We start from the raw sequence: 20656 nt of genomic DNA, 5'->3' as shown, positions 1-20656 counted from the left end.
GGCTCCATTGTGGGGGGGAGAGAGGTGGGGAGTGGGCAATTTAATGCAATCTGCCCTTTCTCATAAAGCAGGAGAAAGTGAGGACGCTCTCAGAGTCAAGAGTGCGGTGCCAGAAAAGCACAGCAGGTCAGGCAGCATCCGAGGAGCAGGAGAATCAACATTTCGGGCATAAGCACTTCATCAGGAATCCTTTCGATTCTCCTGCTCCTCGGATGCTGCCTGACCGGCTGTGCTCTTTCTCATAAAGTTCCAATTTCTTCTTGTTTTCAATTTCAAGTTGCCTATCATCATCATTCTCTTTCAGTTTTTTTAGTCTACATCTTCTAATCTTTGTTCAGTCAACTCCTACACCATGTTCTTAAGCCAGCCCAACTTTGGTTGTTTTTTGGTAATATTTATTGATGGGCTTTCCTCCTATACCATTCTGAAATCTTGTCATTGCTCTTTTAATCTCTCCAACTGGAAACATAGAAAATAAGTGCAGGAGTAGGCCATTCAGCCCTTGAAGCGTGTTTCCCTCATTCAATATGATCACAGCTGATCATCCAACTTAGTCTCAACTGTTTTCTGTTGAAAAGAATTCCACAGGCTCACCACTCTCTGGGTGAAGACATTTCTCCTTATCTCAGTCCTAAATGGCCCACCCTGTATCCTTAGACTGTGACCCCCTGGTTCTGGACACACCAGTCATTGGGTTCCACTCTATCCTTCACCATAACCACAGTACACAACTTTCTCATCTTTGGATCTTTTTTCAAAGATCATGTTTCAGCTTTGTACAGTGGAAAACCCAGATCATTGTCTTGATATTCCATTTTTTTTTCTTGATAATTCCCATGCTGAGCAATTCTTTATCATTTTAATATTGGGATTATTTTACTTTCTTTGTTTATTTTGGTTCATTAATCTTGGTGTCTAATTTCATTTCTGAAGATTACGTTTATGAAGCATTGGCAACCACTCACTAACAAGTTTAATTGTGCACCTAGGAAATTCCGTGTCACTGGTCACGAATTCTGCGTGTCCTCGTGTGGCTGATGATCTCAATCTCAGAGTTGCACCTCCAACTACACCTTGGCTGGTGTTTCCAGAGTTGTGTGTGCCCCATATTCCTCCTGTTAAATGCCATGGATTAATCATTTGTGTTTAAACGTTTTTTCCAAGTTTAGATTTTAATTGTAATGCTCCTCTTTTAGGATAAAGTCTTCAAGTGGACTCAACTGGTCTGATATAAATATATACGGATAATGTGTGAATTATATCAGTGGGAGGTGGGTGAGGGGGGGCTGGAGTGGAGGAATAAAATTATCTTGTTACAACTGTACACATCTGGAGGACTGTACACAGTTTTGTTTGCCACTTTTACAAAAGGCTCAAAAGGCCTCAGAGGCACATCAGGGAAGGATCAATGAATTGTTCTCTGGGGAATGAAGTTCTACGATCAGAGATTGAGCAAACTAGAATCATAAAGTCCTTACAGTGTGGAAGCAGGCCATTCAGCCCATAACAGAAGAGCATCCCACTTAGACCCACTCCCCAACTGGAGACCACCAATGCCTCCAGGTTCCCCTCCAGGTAACACAGTGTCCTGTCTTGGCTATAGTTTGGCTGCTCCTTCACCACCGTTGATCTCCTTACATATTGGCAATGTAGGAACGTCTCCACCATCCTGCCCGTGACAGTTCAAGTCCTGCTATTATCCTCTTATGTTGGGCAATAATGCCATCTTGTCTGTGATGGCCGTATCCTGAGAATAAAGATAAATGCTTTTTGCTGCATTTATAGGATCTGATAATTCTTAGCATATGATTTGGGGGCCCCTACATGGGGCCTTCAATGAATGATGCTTCAAGCGAATACACATGTGCTTTTTGTAGTTTGGTGCAGGTTATCATAGAATCCCTACAGTGTGGGAAGCAGGCCATTCGGCCCATTCACCCTCCAAAGAGGGTCCCACCTCGACCCAACCCAATCTACGTAACGCTGCATTTCCCATGGCCAATCCACCTAACCTGCGTTGTGGGAGGAAACTGGAGCACCCAGAGGAAACCCACACAATCTCTGCACCGATAACACCCAACTCTGGAATTGAATCCAGGTCCCTGGCATTGTAAGGCAGCAGTGCTAACCACTGAACCATGAGGCCACCCCATTGTCTGGAGCTATACAAAAGGACCTGGAATATGGACCAGGACCTGGTAAGGTAGCATAGCTTAGTCAACCTATTTGAAATTGTCATTCATTTTGAGAAGATTAACATTTCCATGTAAATAGTGAATCAAGGAATATTATAGACTATTTCTCCCCCTATATCAGAAACAGATTTCTAAAACATTAAAATGCATTAGGAAGAAATCATTTTGGCATTGGGAGTTACTGAACATTTCCTTTAATGCAGCAAATCTCTAAGAAATAAAGAGGAAAAGCTTTGGATTTTGGAAACTGGGTCTGTAGCTTTCTACATCTAGAAATGATAGTAAAAGTTTCTTTCAATACATAAGAAACAAACGACAGGCAAAAGTAGACATTGGGCCACTTCAAACTGATGCTGGAAGCCTAGTGATGGGAGATAAGGAAATAGCAGGAGAACTTAATAAGTACTTTGCATCAATCTTCACAGTGGAAGACATGAGTAATATCCCAACAATTAAAGGGAGTCAGGGGGCTGAGTTGAGTATGGTTGCCATTACAAAAGAGAAAGTGCTAGAAAAGCTAAAAGGTCTTAAAATTGATAAATCTCCTGGCCCTGATGGGCTACAGCCTAGAGTTCTGAGGGAGGTGGCTGAGGAAATAGCGGAGGCGTTGGTTGAGATCTTTCAAAAGTCACTGGAGTCAGGGAAAGTCCCGGATGATTGGAAGATCGCTGTTGTAACCCCTTGTTCAAGGATCAAGGCAAAAGATGGAAAATTATAGGCCAATTAGCCTAACCTCGGTTGTTGGTAAAATTCTAGAATCCACCATTAAGGATGAGGTTTCTAAATTCTTGGAAGAGCAGGGTCGAATTAGAACAAGTCAACATGGATTTAGTAAGAGGAGGCCGTGCCTGACAAACCTGTTGGAGTTCTTTGAAGAGGTGACAAGTAGGTTAGACCGGGGAAACCCAATGAATGTGGTCTACCTAGATTTCCAAAAGGCCTTTGATAAGGTCCCACACGGGAGGCTGCTGAGCAAGGTGAGGGCCCATGGTGTTCAAGGTGAGCTACTGGTATGGATTGAGGATTGGCTGTCTGACAGAAGGCAGAGAGTTGGGATAAAAGGTTCTTTTTCGGAATGGCAGCCGGTGACAAGCGGTGTCCCGCAGGGTTCAGTGTTGGGGCTGCAGCTGTAAACATGCAGGTTGAGTCCGTGATTAAGAAAGCGAATGCAATTATCTCAAGAGGGTTGGAATATAAAAGCACTGATGTGCTACTGAGACTTTATAAAGCTCTGGTTAGGCCCCATTTGGAGTACTGTGTCCAGTTTTGGTCCCCACACCTCAGGAAAGATATACTGGCACTGGAGCGTGTCCAGCGGAGATTCACACGGATGATCCCTGGAATGGTTGGTCTAACATATGAGGAATGGCTGAGGATCCTGGGATTATATTCATTGGAGTTTAGAAGATTAAGGGGAGATCTAATAGAAACTTACAAGATAATACATGGCTTGGAGAGGGTGGACGCTAGGAAATTGTTTCCGTTAGGCGAGGAGACTAGGACCCGTGGACACAGCCTTAGAATTAGAGGGGGTAAATTCAGAACAGAAATGCGGAGACATTTCTTCAGCCAGAGAGTGGTGGGCCTGTGGAATTCATTGCCACAGAGTGCAGTGGAGGCTGGAATGCTAAATGTCTTCAAGGCAGAAATTGATAAATTCTTGATGTCACAAGGAATTAAGGGCTACGGGGAGAATGCGGGTAAGTGGAGTTGAAATGCCCATCAGCCATGATTGAATGGCGGAGTGGACTCGATGGGCCGAATGGCCTTACTTTCGCTCCTATGTCTTATGGTCTTATGGTCTAAATACCATGTACATCACCAACCTCATCTTTAACAATTAGTAGCAACAATGATAGATTCCTCAGTTAAAGGACAAAGGAGCAAGCTTATGACTTTTTTTTAGTTTGCAATATTTTATTGGAGAAAATGAAACAGAATTTAAGTAATTTTCATTTTGTTTTTGACACTAAAATAGAATAACAACCTTTATACGATAAAAGCAATTTATTGAAGATGTTGTTGATCTGAAATAAAAGCAGAAAGTGCAGGAAATATCATAGGTTTGGCAACATGCGTGGAGAGAGAAACAGAGTTAGGTTTCAAGTGGGACATGATTCGTTTTCAGAGCTCCCAAGTTGAGAAGTTCTGAAGAAGATTCATACTGGACTTAAAATGTTAAATCTATTTCTCTCTTCATAGATGCTATTGAGTCTCTCCAGTGTTTAAAGGTAGTTCAATTCGAGACATCAGCTGAATAATTTTACATACGTAACATTGGAATGATTATCCTTTTAATGCAGGATGCTCCTTTTGCTGTTATATTCCCAGATCAATTGCAGAACTTGATAAAAATTGGAACAAGAAAAGTTTGCTCAATTGTTAGTGTGAGAGTTATAGAGATGTACAGCACAGAAACAGACCCTTCGGTCCAACACATCCATGCCAACTAGATATCTTAAATTAATCTAGTCCATTTGCCGGCATTTGGCCCATATCCCTCCATACCCTTCATATGCATGTACTCATCCAGATGCCCATTAAATGTTGTAATTGTACCAGCCTCCATCACTTCCTCTGGCAGCTCATTCCATACACGCACCACCCTCTGCATGAAAAGGTTGCCCATTAGGTCCCTTTTAAATCTTTCCTGTCTCACCCTAAACCTATGCCCTCTAGTTCTGGATTCCCTAACACTGGAAAAAACCTTGGCTATTCAACCTATCCATACTCCTCGTGATTTTATAAACCTCTATATGGTCACCCCTCAGCATCCAAAGCTCCACATAAAGCTGCCCCAGTCTATTCAGCCTCTCGCAATAGCTCAAACCTCCAGCCCTGGCAACATCCTTATAAATCTTTTTGGCACTCTTTCAAGTTTAATCAAGATGGAGGACAGGAGAAAATTGTGGCTGCAAGAGTTCCTTCTTCTTGAGGCATTTTCAGCATTGAAGCTGATTTCCTCGAATTCTAGAAGCACTAATTACTGCTTTACAAGCTGTTGCGTTGTTTTTGAACTTTGGGGAAAAATAAAATCAAAATGACGGCTCTTTAAAAAGGAGGGAGTCAAACAAAGGACAGTGACCACACGGGTAGTGATTCAAAACAAGAAAGAAACCTACACTTCTGTCTGACCCAGCAGCGAACCTGCTCAACTACTGCCTTTCTGAATATTGGAGTTTGTTCTAAAAGAAATAAACCAGCAGCAAAATTTATAGCTGACCTATATGTGGGAGCTCATAGGAGGGGAGCAGCTCAGTGACTTTTTAAAGTGTAACCTTACTGTTTTTCTTTTGTGAATCTACAATAGTGAGTAGAGCGGGGTTTTTTATGATATGTTATTATTTAGATTTGTCTCTTGATTAAACTTTAAAGATATAAAATCATAGGTAGTCAGTTAGTCTGGAGTAGAGTTTTCAGAGCAGTAAGACTGTGCTATTTTCTGGGTCTGTCGATTGTTAAAGTGCAAAAATGGCCTTTAGTAGAGTGATTCTGGATCAGTGGTGCTGGAAGAGCACAGCAATTCAGGCAGCATCCGAGGACAGGCAAAATCGACGTTTCGGGCAAAAGCCCTTCATCAGGAATAAAGGCAGAGAGCCTGAAGCATGGAGAGATAAGCTAGAGGAGGGTGGGGGTGGGAGAGAGTGGCATAGAGTACAATAGGTCAGTGGGGAAGGAGATGAAGGTGATAGGTCAGGGAGGAGAGGGTGGAGTGGATAGGTGGAAAAGGAGCTGGGCAGGTCGGACAAGTCCGGACAGGTCAGGGGATCGAGTTTCTGGAGGTTAGAAGCTAGGATGAGGTGGGGGAAGGGGAAATGAGGAAACTGTTAAAATCCACATTGATGCCCTGGGGTTGAAGTGTTCCGAGGCGGAAGATGAGGCGTTCTTCCTCCAGGCGTCTGGTGGTGAGGGAGCGGCGGTGGAGGAGGCCCAGCACCTCCATATCCTCGGCAGAGTGGGAGGGGGAGTTGAAATGTTGAGCCACTGGGCGATGTGGTTGATTGGTGCGGGTGTCTCGGAGATGTTCCCTAAAGCGCTCTGCTAGGAGGCGTCCAGTCTCCCCAATGTAGAGGAGACCGCATCGGGAGCAACGGATACAATAGATGATATTAGTGGATGTGCAGGTAAAACTTTGATGGATGTGGAAAGCTCCTTTGGGGCCTTGGATGGAGGTGAGGGAGGAGGTGTGGGCGCAGGTTTTACAGTTCCTGCGGTGGCAGGGGAAAGTGCCAGGATGGGAGGGTGGGTCGTAGGGGGGCGTGGACCTGACCAGGTAGTCACGGAGGGAACGGTCTTTGCGGAAGGCGGAGAGGGGTGGGGAGGGAAATATATCCCTGGTGGTGGGGTCTGTTTGGAGGTGGCGGAAATGTCGGCGGATGATTTGGTTTATGCGAAGGTTGGTAGGGTGGAAGGTGAGCACCAGGGGCGTTCTGTCCTTGTTGCGGTTGGAGGGGTTGGGTCTGAGGGCGGAGGTGCGGGATGTGGATGAGATGCGTTGGAGGGCATCTTTAACCACGTGGGAAGGGAAATTGCGGTCTCTAAAGAAGGAGGCCATCTGGTGTGTTCTATGGTGGAACCGCTCCTCCTGGGAGCAGATACGGCGGAGGCGGAGGAATTGGGAATACGGGATGGCATTTTTGCAAGAGGTAGGGTGGGAAGAGGTGTAATCCAGGTAGCTGTGGGAGTCGGTGGGTTTGTAGAAGATGTCAGTGTCAAGTCGGTCGTCACTGATGGAGATGGAGAGGTCCAGGAAGGGGAGGGAGGTGTCAGAGATGGTCCAGGTAAATTTAAGGTCAGGGTGGAATGTGTTGGTGAAGTTGATGAATTGCTCAACCTCCTCGCGGGAGCACGAGGTGGCGCCAATGCAGTCATCAATGTAGCGGAGGAAGAGGTGGGGAGTGGTGCCGGGGTAATTACGGAAGATCGACTGTTCTACGTAGCCAACAAAGAGACAGGCATAGCTGGGGCCCATACGGGTGCCCATGGCTACCCCTTTGGTCTGGAGGAAGTGGGAGGATTCAAAGGAGAAATTGTTAAGGGTGAGGACCAGTTCGGCCAAACGAATGAGAGTGTCGGTGGAGGGGTACTGTTGGGAACGTCTGGAGAGGAAAAAACGGAGGGCTTGGAGGCCCTGGTCATGGCGGATGGAGGTGTAGAGGGATTGGATATCCATGGTGAAGATGAGGTGTTGGGGGCCGGGGAAACGGAAGTCTTGGAGGAGGTGGAGGGCGTGGGTGGTGTCTCGAACGTATGTGGGGAGTTCCTGGACTAGGGGGGATAGGACAGTGTCGAGGTAGGTAGAGATGAGTTCAGTGGGGCAGGAGCATGCTGAGACAATGGGTCGGCCAGGGTGGTCAGGCTTGTGGATCTTGGGAAGGAGGTAGAACCGGGCAGTGCGGGGTTCCCGGACTATGAGGTTGGAAGCTGTGGGTGGGAGATCTCCTGAGGTGATGAGGTTCTGTATGGTCTGGGAGATGATGGTTTGGTGATGGGGGGTGGGGTCATGGTCAAGGGGGCGGTAGGAAGAGGTGTCCTCGAGTTGGCGTTTGGCTTCAGCGATGTAGAGGTCAGTGCGCCAGACTACCACTGCGCCCCCTTTGTCCGCTGGCTTGATGGTGAGGTCAGGATTGGAGCAGAGGGATTGGAGGGCTGCGCGTTGTGAGGGTGAGCCGAGGACACCTCTTCCTACCGCCCCCTTGACCATGACCCCACCCCCCATCACCAAACCATCATCTCCCAGACCATACAGAACCTCATCACCTCAGGAGATCTCCCACCCACAGCTTCCAACCTCTCATCCACATCCCGCACCTCCGCCCTCAGACCCAACCCCTCCAACCGCAACAAGGACAGAACGCCCCTGGTGCTCACCTTCCACCCTACCAACCTTCGCATAAACCAAATCATCCGCCGACATTTCCGCCACCTCCAAACAGACCCCACCACCAGGGATATATTTCCCTCCCCACCCCTCTCCGCCTTCCGCAAAGACCGTTCCCTCCGTGACTACCTGGTCAGGTCCACGCCCCCCTACGACCCACCCTCCCATCCTGGCACTTTCCCCTGCCACCGCAGGAACTGTAAAACCTGCGCCCACACCTCCTCCCTCACCTCCATCCAAGGCCCCAAAGGAGCTTTCCACATCCATCAAAGTTTTACCTGCACATCCACTAATATCATCTATTGTATCCGTTGCTCCCGATGCGGTCTCCTCTACATTGGGGAGACTGGACGCCTCCTAGCAGAGCGCTTTAGGGAACATCTCCGAGACACCCGCACCAATCAACCACATCGCCCAGTGGCTCAACATTTCAACTCCCCCTCCCACTCTGCCGAGGATATGGAGGTGCTGGGCCTCCTCCACCGCCGCTCCCTCACCACCAGACGCCTGGAGGAAGAACGCCTCATCTTCCGCCTCGGAACACTTCAACCCCAGGGCATCAATGTGGATTTTAACAGTTTCCTCATTTCCCCTTCCCCCACCTCATCCTAGCTTCTAACCTCCAGAAACTCGATCCCCTGACCTGTCCGGACTTGTCCGACCTGCCCAGCTCCTTTTCCACCTATCCACTCCACCCTCTCCTCCCTGACCTATCACCTTCATCTCCTTCCCCACTGACCTATTGTACTCTATGCCACTCTCTCCCACCCCCACCCTCCTCTAGCTTATCTCTCCATGCTTCAGGCTCTCTGCCTTTATTCCTGATGAAGGGCTTTTGCCCGAAACGTCGATTTTGCCTGTCCTCGGATGCTGCCTGAATTGCTGTGCTCTTCCAGCACCACTGATCCAGAATCTGGTTTCCAGCATCTGCAGTCATTGTTTTTACCTCTTTAGTAGAGTGATGTGTGCTTCCCGTTGGAGTGGGAGATTAGGGACAGTTTCCATGTTTGCAGGAAATGTGTTTGGTTGCGAATCTTACTGGATTGTATGGATCGGTTGGGGCAACAGTTGGAGGCAATGAGGAATTTACAGGAGCTAGAGAGTGTGATGCAGGGAGGGAGATAAACCAAAGATACAATCAAGTAGATGAGTGACCTACAGCAAAGGTAAGGGAGGGAGGCAGGTGGTGCAGGAGTCTCCTGTGGCTATCCCTATTTCAAACATGTATGCTGTTCTGGAAAATATCGGGGGTGCTGGACTCTCAGGTGAATGTAACACTGACAGCCAAGTTCCTGATACCAAGATCGGCTCAAATGGAATGAGGGGTATGCCAGGTTCCAAGCGATCAATTGTAATAGGAGACTTTCTAGTCCAAGGCACAGACAGACATTTCTGCGGCTGACAACAAGCAATCAGAATGGTGTGTTGCCTCCCTGGAGTCATGATCGAAGATATCTCAGGGAGGGTGCAGAATATTCTCAAAGGGGATCATTGTACGCAATGGAACTAACAACATAGGAAGTGAAAAGGACAAGATTCTGAAGAGAGAACATAGGAAGTCAGGCAAGAATTTAAAAAGGAGTCTTTGAGGGTAGTAATATTTGGATTACTCCTGGTACTATATGAGTTAGGGAGGATAGGAATAGGAGGATAGAGTGGATGAATGCCTGGCTGAGGAGCTGGTGCAGGAGAGAAGGATTCACATTTTTGAATCATTGGAATGTCTCCTGGGATAAAAGTGACCTGTATAAGAAGGATGGATTGCACTTGAGTTGGAAGGGGGGTAATATATTGTCAGGGAGATTTGCTAGAGATGCTCAGGAAGCTTTTAAACTAGTAAAGGTTGGGGGTGAGGGGAGGTGGAGGGGTCACTCCACTTTCAAGGAACTATGAACCCACACCCCAAATCTTTTTGTTCACCAAAACTGCCCAGCACCCTACCATTAAGTATACAAATTCTGCCTTGATTTGCCTTTCCAAGATGCAGCATCTCATATTTATTTAAATTAAACTCCATCTGCTGCTCCTTGGTTCATGCCCATCTGATCAAGATCCCATTGTACTCAGAGGTAACCTTCTTTGCTGTCCACTACACCTCCAATTTTGGTGTCATCTGCAAACTTACTAACCATTTCTCTTATATTCACATCTAAATCATTTATGTAAATGACAAAAAGCAGTGGACCCAGCATTGATCCTTGCAGCACACCATTGCTCACAGGCCTCCAGTTGAAAAACAATCCACCACCACCACCCTCTGTCTCCTACCTTCAAACCAATTTTGTATCGAAATGGCTTGCTTTCCCTGGATTCCATGTGATCTAACCTTGTTAACCAGTCCACCATGCGAACCTTGTGGAATGCCTTGCTGACATCCATATGGACAATGTCCACTGCTCTGCCTTCATCAATCTTCTTTGTCACTTGTTCAAAAAACTCAATCAAGTTAGTGAGATGCTCTTTCCCATGCACGAAGCTATGCTGTTTATCCCTAATCCATCATTTCCTTTCCAAATACACGTAAATCCTGTCTCTAAGAATCCCCTCCAGCAACTTACCCACTTCTGATGTCAGACTCACCAGTCTATAGTTCCCTGGCTTGTCCTTACCACCTCTCTTAAATAGTGGCACAACGGTTGGCCACCCTCCAGTCTTCCGGCACCTCACCTGTGGCTATCGATGATACATATATCTCAGCAAGGGATCCAGTGAACACTTCCCTAGCTTCCCAATGTTCTGGAATAGATCTGATCAGGTTCTGAGGATTTATCCACCTTTCTGAATTTTAAGACATCCAGCACCTCCTCCTCTGTAATGTGGATACTTTTCAAGCTATCACTGTTCATTTTTCCAAGTTCCCTAGCTTCCATATCCTTCTCCACAGTAAATACTGATGCGAGATACTTGTTTACCATCTCATGCAGTTCCACACATAGACAGCCTTATGGATCTTTAAGGGGCCCTATTCTCTTGCTTGATACCCTTTTGCTCTTAATATATTTTGGCCTTGGTAGATTCTCCTTTACTCTATTTGCCTAAGTTATCTCATGTCCCGTTTTTTGACTGCCTGATTTCCCTCTTAGATATTCCTATTACCCTTATACTCTGAGGGATTCACTTGATCCCAGTTGTCAATACCTCCCATAAGGTCCTCCTTTTTCTTGACCACTGCCTCAATTTCTCTAGTCATCCAGCATTCCCTACACCTATCAGCTTCGTTCTTCACCCTAACAGAAACATACTACCTCTGAACTCCCATTATCTCATTCTTAAAGGCCTCCCACTTTCCATCAAAATTGGCCTTACTCCAATTTAGAACTTTAACTTTTAGATCAGGTGTATCTTTATCCACAACTATTTTAAAATTAACAGAATTATGATCGCTGACCCCAAAGTGTTCCCCACTGACACCTCAATCACTTGTTTTTCCTTATTTCCCAGCAGAAGGTCAGGTTTTGCTCTTTCTCTAGTAGGTACATCCGCAATATGAATATGAATTTTTTCTTGTACAGACTTAACAAATCCCTCTCCATCCAAGCCCTTAACATTATGGCAGTCCCAGTCTGATGGAAACTTAAATCCTCTACCATTACAACTATGTCATTCTTAAAGATATCTGAGATCACAGTGCTGTTAATATAAGATGCCAAATATTGGCTTAACATAGCTTGCACAGGACTGTCACTGTACAAATAGCACTTTAGCCCACAGAAAACTATTTTCACACCAAAACTCGTTAACATTTGTCATTTTAACCCATGTGGAGAAACACTTCAAATAATTGCATATGACTGCTATAAATGATCATATAGCAAAGACATCTGGATCTCATCTCACAGAGGTCTTACTGTTACAGCTCTGTGTTACCTAAAGTGAGCCAACTTTTCCCTTGATCAATAACAATATACATTATCACTTCTTTCAATGTAAAACATCCCAAGGAGCTACATGTGGGAATTAATGGACAAAATCTGACACCTAGTCACAAAAGGAGATATTAGGACAGATGAATGAGGGAGGTTTTAAAGAATAGAGAGATAGGCTTGCAGAGAATTTTAGGGAAGGAATGCTAGAGCTCGGCAATTGAAGGCAAAGTGGGTTAGAAGATGTAAAAGAGAGGAGTAAGAGGCTAGAGAGTGAAGAAAAGCAGAGATCTTGGAGGATTGTAGACTGGAAGAGGCTTTGAGTGGAGATGGTGGCATAGTGGTAGTGTCACTGGACTGATGATCCAGAACCCTAAGCTAATCTTCTGGGGAAATGGTTTTGAATCCTGCCTTGGTGAAATTTGAATTCAATAATAATGGTAACCATGGAGCCACTGTTGACTGTTATATAGACATACAGCACAGAAACAGCCTTCGGTCCAATTTGTCCATGCCAACAAGACATCCCAATCTGATCCAGTCCCATTATGGTCCATATGCCTCTAACCCCTTCCAATTCATGTTCCAATTCAGATGCCTTTTAAATATTGTAAGTGTATCTCCTCCACCACTTCCTCTGGCAGCTCTTCCAAACATGCACCACTCTCTGTGTAAAAACGTTACCTCTCAGGTCCTTAATAAATCTTTTTCCTCTCACATTAAAACTATGCACTCTAGTTTTGGACTCCCCAACCCTGGGGAAAAGACCATGGCTATTCACACTATCCATGCCGCTCATGATTTTATACCCTCCATAAGGTCACCCTTCAGCCTTCAATATTCCAGCCTGTTCAGCCACTCCTTAGAACTCAAACCCTCCAGTTCTGGCAGCACCCTTGTAAATCTTTTATGCACCCTCTCAAGTTTAGTAACATCCTTCCTAGCAGGATCAAACAATCACCCGGTTCAGTGATGTGAAATCTACCATCCTTATCTGCGCTGGCCTCCATGTGACTCCAGACCCAGAGCAATGTGGTTGACTCTTAATTGCTCTCTGGGCAATTAGGGCAATAAATGCTGGCCCAGTCAGCAATGTTCACATTCTATGTTGAAACTTTAAAAAATGGGTAGAGAGTGGTTGAGATTTTTAAAAATTGAGGTGTTTCTGAACTGAGAGCTAGAGACAGTCAGCTGCATTCTAACTACCAAGATTCACTTGAAAAAACAAATGGGATTACAACTATTTCACATTGCGCCTCAAACCCTGATACTTCTTTGCATTTCTGATCTGACACAACGCTCTACAAGAATCTGACATAAATCTAAAATCACCAAAAAACAGGCAATTTGACAGAGTCCATGTGTGAAAGCAATTGCAGCCTCTTAATATATTCAACATGAACACGATGTTCCCACTGAAATTTCATCTTTTTGTGTTCTTATGCCCTGTTTGAAACCTGTTTGAAAGATATCATATGCCTTCTATAAGTTGTATGCTCTCTTTGCACCTATCGAACCAGTAGAAATTCAACTTCAAATTGAAGTATTGCTTGAATACTTCACAAAAAAATCCGAAACCACAGCCCTCAAAACAAAGGGTCAAATACTCATTCCTTAGTTCTTCAGCTGCCGTTTGGGATGCCAAGGTGGTGACACATTTCTCAGGTACAGATTTCAGATATTTAATATCTTATACAAAATTCACATGAAAGGATATAACTCCCTAAGCAAGGTTTCAACTCAACACGTAGAGCCTCAGTATGGTCACAACTGAACAACATGATCTTCAGGTACTAGTGAAATTTGGTGTACGTATGGACTTCAGTAAGGCGTTCAACAAGGTTCCCCATGGGAGACTGGTTAGCAAGGTTAGATCTCATGGAGTACAGGGAGAACTAGTCATTTGGATACAGAACTGGCTCAAAGGTAGATGACAGAGGGTGGTAGTGGAGGGTTGTTTTTCAGAATGAATGCCTGTGACTAGTGGAGTGCCACAAAGTTCGGTCCTGGGTCCACTACTTTTTGTCATTTTTATAAATGATTTGGATGTGAACATAGGAGGTATAATTAGTAAGTTTGCAGATGACACCAAAATTGGAAGTGTAGTGGACTGCGAAGAAGGTTATCTCAGGTTACAACAGGACCTTGATCAGATCGGCCAATGGGCTAAGGAGTGGCAGATGGAGTTTAACTTAGGTTTTGCATTGTGGGAAAGCAAGTCTTAGTAGGACCTATACAGTTAAAGTCCGAGGAGTGTTGCTGAACAAAGAGACTTTGGAGTGCAGTTTCATAACTCCTTGGAAGTAGAATCGCAGGTAGATAGGATAGTGAAGAAGGCGTTTGGTATGCTTTCCTTTATTGGTCAAAGTATTGAGTACAGGAGTTGGGAGGTCATGTTGCAGCTGTACAGGATGTTGGTTAAGCCACTTTTGGAATATTGCATGCAATTCTGGTCTCGTTACTATCGGAAGGATGTTGTGAAACTTAAAAAGGTTCAGAAAAGATTTACAAGGATGTTGTCTGGGTTGCAGGATTTGAGCTATAGGGAGAGGTTAAACAGGCTGGGGCTGTTTTCCCTGGAACGTCGGATGCTAAGGGGTGACCTTATAGAGGTTTATAAAATGAAGGGCATGGATAGGATAAATAGACAAGGTCTTTTCCCTGGGGTGAGAGAGTCCAGAACTAAAGGGCATAGGTTTAGGGTGAGAGGGGAAAGATATAAAAGAGACCTAAGGGGCAACTTTTTCACGCAGAGGGTGGTACGTGTATGGAATGAGCTGCCAGAGGAAATGGTGGAGGCTGGTATAATTGAACATTTAAAAGGCATCTGGAAGGGTATATGAATAGGAAGGGTTTGGAGGGATATGGGCCAGGTGCTGGTAAATTGAACTAGATTAGGTTGGGATATCTGGTCAGTATAGACAAGTTGGACTGAAGGATCTGTTTCCGTGCTGTACATCACTATGACTCTATGACACTATGACTATTATTATATTTGGATTTTATATGCTTTGTACATAATAAAATATTTATATATTCATCAAAGTGTCTAACATAACTGATGATGTTATACACTGGAGTAAAGAGAAGGAAATTAATGAAAGACTTGGAATGGTCCACAAAACCAGATATCTCAAAGTGTTTCATATCCAGTTAAGAGCTTTTGAAGTGTTGTAATCTAGGAATCACAACTGCTAATTTCCACACAGCAAGTTCCCACAGGCAGGAACACACAGCTACATAATCAGTTTTCACAATATTTTTACATTAATACAGAATTAATATGGGCCAGATTACCAGATGGTGTGGGCCCTGGTTTAACATCTCACAGAAAGCATAGCACTGTGGACAGTGCTGAACTTGTTGGCACTGCACAGGAGTGTTAGCCTTGAATCCCAGGCCAGGCTCTGGATTAGGATTTTCTGGCACGTAGGCAACTCTGTTACCAATGGAGCTGCAGTTGTCATCTCATCATGTTGAATATTGACCATGCATAAGTGGTAGAAATTAGATCTGGATGCACTGAGCCATCCATCTGGATACCTTGAACTACAGAAACAATGCATTCAAAAGCAGTGATAACCCAAGACTTTTTAATTAATGAATGCACATAGTGAACAAATTAATTCTAATGTCAGTCTCTCTATGAATCCAAATGCTGACATGAGTGATCTTTGATTTCTTTGGCTTTGCTGTCTCCCTTTTATTGTTTTAAAACAAAATAATTTATTCCATTTCATACCAAGTGGAAGGAACTAGCTTTTGTTCCTGCCTCTTGAGTCACTGCTGAGGCTCTAATATTCCCAGTGTGAGTACTGAGGGAGTGCTGCATGGTCAGAGGCATTGGTTTATAGATTTGATGTTAAATTGAGGCCCATCTGTCTGCTTTATTGTAAATGGTTCCATATTGCTCTTTTGAAGAATGGAAGGGGAGACGATCCCCATATCCTGCCTAACAATATCTCTCAATCAACATCAGTAAAACATATCATCTGCTCATAATCCCATTGTTATTTATGAGAGCTTGCTGTTATAAGAACTGGCAATTGCATTTTCTATTTTAACAACAGAGACTGACCTTCCATAAGGTAGACATTGCATGTAGAATATATAGGGACATCCTGAGTTTGTGAGAGGCACTGTGTAACCAGAAATCTTTTAGTTTGGTTGTTTTCACTGGCAATAACACTCAAATAAATATTCCTCTATGTGCAATTCTCAGTTTGCAGGTACCACATTAACCTGTAGCCCATTCGCATTCCATATATTGTAGGTGTGTAGAAGGGGAACAGAGGGCTATTGGCTCTGGCTGGTGGGACCCCTGCCTCCAAATACACAACCTTACACAGTCTGGTAACTAGGAGAGATGGTGGTGCAGTGATAATGTCACTGGAATAGGAAGTCAGTGGCCTGGGCTAATGCCTTGGGGGCACCAGTTTATATCCTACCAAGCAGCTGATGAAATTTCAATCTGAAATTGAAACCCAGTCCCAGAAATGGTGACCACGAAATGACCATTGATTGTTGTAAAAATCCATCTGGTTCACTATTGTCCTTAAGGGCTGGAAATCTACTATCCCCACCGGTCTGGCCTACATGTGACTCTAGACCCAGAGCAATGTAGTTGACTCATAACAGCCCTCTGAGATGGCCTAGCAACGTGCCTTAGTTCAAGAAAGTGGCTTTCTTAATGGGTAGCAAATACTGGTCAGGCCATGAAAGAATTAAAATAACAAACACCATCTTGGTGAAGGAATGACTTTGTTTCAGAGTTCACATTCTTTGTCATTAATCACTGGACACCAGTTTTGTGGACAACCTATTCTGTTATTAATAGAGAAACAGAGTATAAAATCAAGGGGACTACACTAAACTTTCACAACTCACAAATTAGATCCCAGCTGAAGTATTGAGTTCATCATACGGCAGGGAAGAATATGACGGTTTACCTGAAAAGTTGGAGGAATGGGAGTGTTTACTTACACAAAGTGACTAGCGAAACTGGTGTGTGTTCTCCCTTGAGCACAGAAAATGGAACAAGATTTAATAGATATGTTCAAAACAAAGTTGACTGAGCAAATAAGGAGAACCATTTTTTCATGGTAAGGGAGTTGCTAACCAGAGTACACAGATCAATGGTAATTAGTGAAAAAACCTGAGACCAAAAGTTATATTTTTGTTAAATGCAATGAGTAGTTGGGATGTGGAACGTGTTGCCTGAAAGGACAGTGAAAGCCAATTGAATAGGAACTTTCAAAAGAAAATTGTGTAAAAAATAATTGAAAAGGAAAAGAATGTGAGGCTATGGAGAAATAAGAGAGTGGGACTAATCTTTAAAAAAAATCATCAAATGAGTTCTGAATGTTGCTAGGTCAGTATTTATTGCCCATCCCTAATTTCTCCTGAGAACGTGCTAGGGACTACCTTTGTGAACAACTGCAGTCCATTTGGCATAGGTACACCCACAGTGATATTGAGGAGGGAGATCTGGGATTTCGACTTAGACACCAAGAAGGAATGACAATATAGTTCCAAGTCAATCAGGATAGCACTTTTTCAAAGGACTGGACAGGCACAATTGTACAGATGACTTGTACCACACCATGATGTGATGTGGTATCTCAAATTTGCCTTTTTAAATTATTAGATAAGGTAGGGATTGGCCTTGGAAGAGTAACAGTGACTCAGTATTTGCCAGGGAGCAGTTTTAACATGGAAAAAGCACTGCTTAGATATTGAGTTGAGCAAAAACTTAAACCAGTCAGTCCTCCTCTTGAGTAAAATATTTTAAACAGGTGTGTTCATTCTGAAGTTTGAATGCAGTGTGCAGCCTGAAAACAGTTTGAGGTGAATGACAGCTTTGTGATTATGTCTGAAGTACAATTAAAGTTAGCTAGGCAGAAGTGGGTACTGCAGATGCTGGAGATTAGAGTCAAGGTTAGAGTGTTGCTGGAAAAGCACAGCAGGTCAGGTAGCATCCAAGGAGCAGGAAAACCTGATGAAGGTCTTTTGTCCAAAACATCAATTTTCCTGCTCCTCGGATGCTGCCTGACCTGCTGTGCTTTTCCAGCACCACTCTAATCTTGACAACTAAAGTTAGTACAACTAAAGTCTGGAACAACTCTGAAATTGTGGCAAAGGTTTTCCACATGAATACTATAACCTTGAAGGTTTCCTGCTTTATTTACAATCTTAATACGAAATTGGAATGCCTGAGGATAAAGGAAGAGCCTATTGTAAGAACAAGTATCCCAAGTCATACCTGAATTGAAATGTTTTTAAAATGGATTGTGATGGAATGTGATGGTGCCCACCAGTTTAAAACTCCACAGAGCATTGAAATTTATGAAGCACTGGAGGCTATTCAGCCCAATGGTCTAATTTTGTTTTTAAAGTTATATTAGCCTTCCAGACAGCTCCATCCTTCCCTCTCTCGGAAATAATTTCTCTCCATCTACCCCGTATCAAATCCTTTAATTGCTCACTTAGCTCACCCCACTTGTGTGTCTTTTATGCTCAAATGAATTGGTCAGACCACATTTGGATTATTGTGTTCATGCCTGGACACCTTATTTAAGGAAGGGTGGGGTGCCATGGTGGCTCAGTGGTTAGCACTGATGCCTCACAGCGCCAGGGCCCTGGGTTCAATTCCAACCTCAGATGACTGTGTGGAGTTTTCACATTCTCCAGTGTCTGTGTGGGTTTCCTCTGGGTGCTCCGGTTTCCTCCCACAGTCCAAAGATGTGCAGTTTAGGTGGATTGGCCATGCTAAGTTGTCTACGGATGTGCAGGCTAGATGGATTAGCCATGGGAATTGCAGGGATATTGGGGGGGGGGGGGGGCATGTGTAGCGGGGTACTCTTTGAAGGGTCGTTCTGGACTTGATGGGATGAATGGTCTGCTTCCACACTACAGCGATTCTACAAAGGATGTTAAAGTCCTGAAGGAAGTACAAGGGAGATTTATGAGAATGATACCAGGGATGAGGGATTTTAGATATAAAGAAAGATTATAGAAATTGGGCTTATTGTCTTTGGAGCAGAGAAGATTAACAGTTGATCTTACTGATGTGTTCAGAATAATGAACAATTTTGGCAGAGTAAAGAAAGATATTCTGTTTTCACTAGCTGGTATGTTTGTAACTAGGGGTCACAATTTCAAGATTGTCAGCGAGAGAATTAGGAATGAGGTGAGGAGAAACTTCATTCAGAGAGTTGTTAGGATTTGGAATGGACTGCCTAGGAGAGTGGTGGAGGTGAATTCCATTTGAGGTTTCAAAAGAGAACTGGATATGTATTTGAAAGGGATAACTTTAGAGGGCTATGGAGAGAGGGCTATGGTGAGAATGGGACCAGTTGGGTAGCTCTTTCAAGTGCTGGTACAGGTATAATGGGTCGAATGGCGTCCTGTAAAGTAAAATTCTGACTCAATGAATTCAAAATTCATCCAGATAATCAACCCTTTTAAAAACCCCTGCATCATTCCAGGAATATTACATTCCTGTGCTTTCCATTATTTAGCATTTGCAAACATAGGACATGTGTTCAGCTATGTCTTGAGATACCCTGAGAACAGTATGCACAGTAATAAGCAACCCATTGCAAAGTTGCAAGAAGGTCCATTAATTTATATATTCCTACAAAGCAAATACTAATTATAAACAAAGTAGACTTTGTTTAACAAAGTAAATGCTGAAAAAGAATATCCAGCTCTTCCGACACAGAGACCCAAGGGAGGGAAACAGAGCTTTGGACACCTCACTTTCTGAGTTCATTTACAATTATTTTGAATGCTGTTGTTCGAGATCCCATTACATTATCCTGAACTGCATTACTCTAAACCGATTGCTTTCTCCAACAGTAGCCGTGCCCAGAGGTGCGACTTGCTCAAGAATCTTTTAAGTATGTTTTTATCTGTGTACATCACTTTCCTTTCAGGCAAATAGAACGTATTCAAATCTAAGGCAGTCCCTTTTGGAATAAGTGGCTTTTTCGTTCTCGCTGTAAATTGTTTCTCTGTGCCCAGCCCCGGAACAATCATGCTCAGAGAAGAATGAAGTACTTATCAGAAATAAACTCTCGCTCACTCCCCATCCTCTTTCCACTTAGCCCTGGTCCGAGATGCTTCAGTACCTACCCCAGCGGGAGCACACACTCACCTGATCCGGGCTGGGAGCGCTGAAAGGCGGCACAGGATCCCGATCGAACCGCAGGGAGAGACGGAGGGCGATAGAAACTTCTTCCGGGCAGACTTGTGGCAGAGGTAAGATAATTCTATTTTTTTTAAAAAAAACTATATATGTATTTTAAAAAAAAGACCACGAGTGTTTGCTTCAATTAATTAAAAAAACACACAGACACACATTCCCGGAGATATTCTCCAGTTAGTAACCTCTGGGATTCCAATGAATGAATGGATATCAGATGCAAAATTTAAGGAAGAATATACGAGATTAAAACTCCTCTCCTTCTGCCTGACCTACTCAAATAAATCTGCGGGAGGGGTTCCTGTCCCGGAGTAGAAGGGTAGGAATGTTGGGCAGATTTTTAATACATTGCCTCAGCCAGGGGTAAGTAAGCCCCTCCTTCTGGAATGCTCCATAGGGTCAGGGATCAGAGCAGTTTGGATGAATGTCCCATTGAAAACCCACTGGGCGAACGTTAGACACTGTCTAGGATTTCTTGCAGAGAGTCAGCGACACAGAAAGCTGGCTGCAG

The 20656-nt window shown here is 44.1% G+C and overlaps 2 protein-coding genes across 4 annotated transcripts in view; one reads left to right on the top strand and one right to left on the bottom strand.

The window, feature by feature from the left end:
• Positions 1 to 20458, bottom strand: part of matn4 (matrilin 4) — a 73708-nt gene extending 53250 nt beyond the window's left edge. For both annotated transcript variants that reach the window (XM_087994725.1, XM_087994726.1), the window contains exon 1: positions 20098 to 20458. The gene's annotated coding sequence lies outside the window, so the exon portion shown is untranslated. The remainder of the gene's footprint in view (positions 1 to 20097) is intronic.
• Positions 1 to 20656, top strand: part of rbpjl (recombination signal binding protein for immunoglobulin kappa J region-like) — a 70138-nt gene that overhangs the window by 7790 nt on the left and 41692 nt on the right. For both annotated transcript variants that reach the window (XM_087994728.1, XM_087994727.1), the window contains exon 2: positions 20048 to 20201. In XM_087994728.1, the coding sequence (XP_087850854.1) occupies positions 20048 to 20201 (154 nt within the window). The remainder of the gene's footprint in view (positions 1 to 20047; positions 20202 to 20656) is intronic.

The sequence above is a fragment of the Chiloscyllium plagiosum genome, unplaced genomic scaffold (assembly GCF_037043375.1).
Source record: "Chiloscyllium plagiosum isolate Xiang-an unplaced genomic scaffold, Cpla_swu_hap1 HiC_scaffold_15, whole genome shotgun sequence".
Taxonomy (NCBI): domain Eukaryota; kingdom Metazoa; phylum Chordata; class Chondrichthyes; order Orectolobiformes; family Hemiscylliidae; genus Chiloscyllium; species Chiloscyllium plagiosum.
This window is presented reverse-complemented; position numbering and strand designations above follow the sequence as displayed.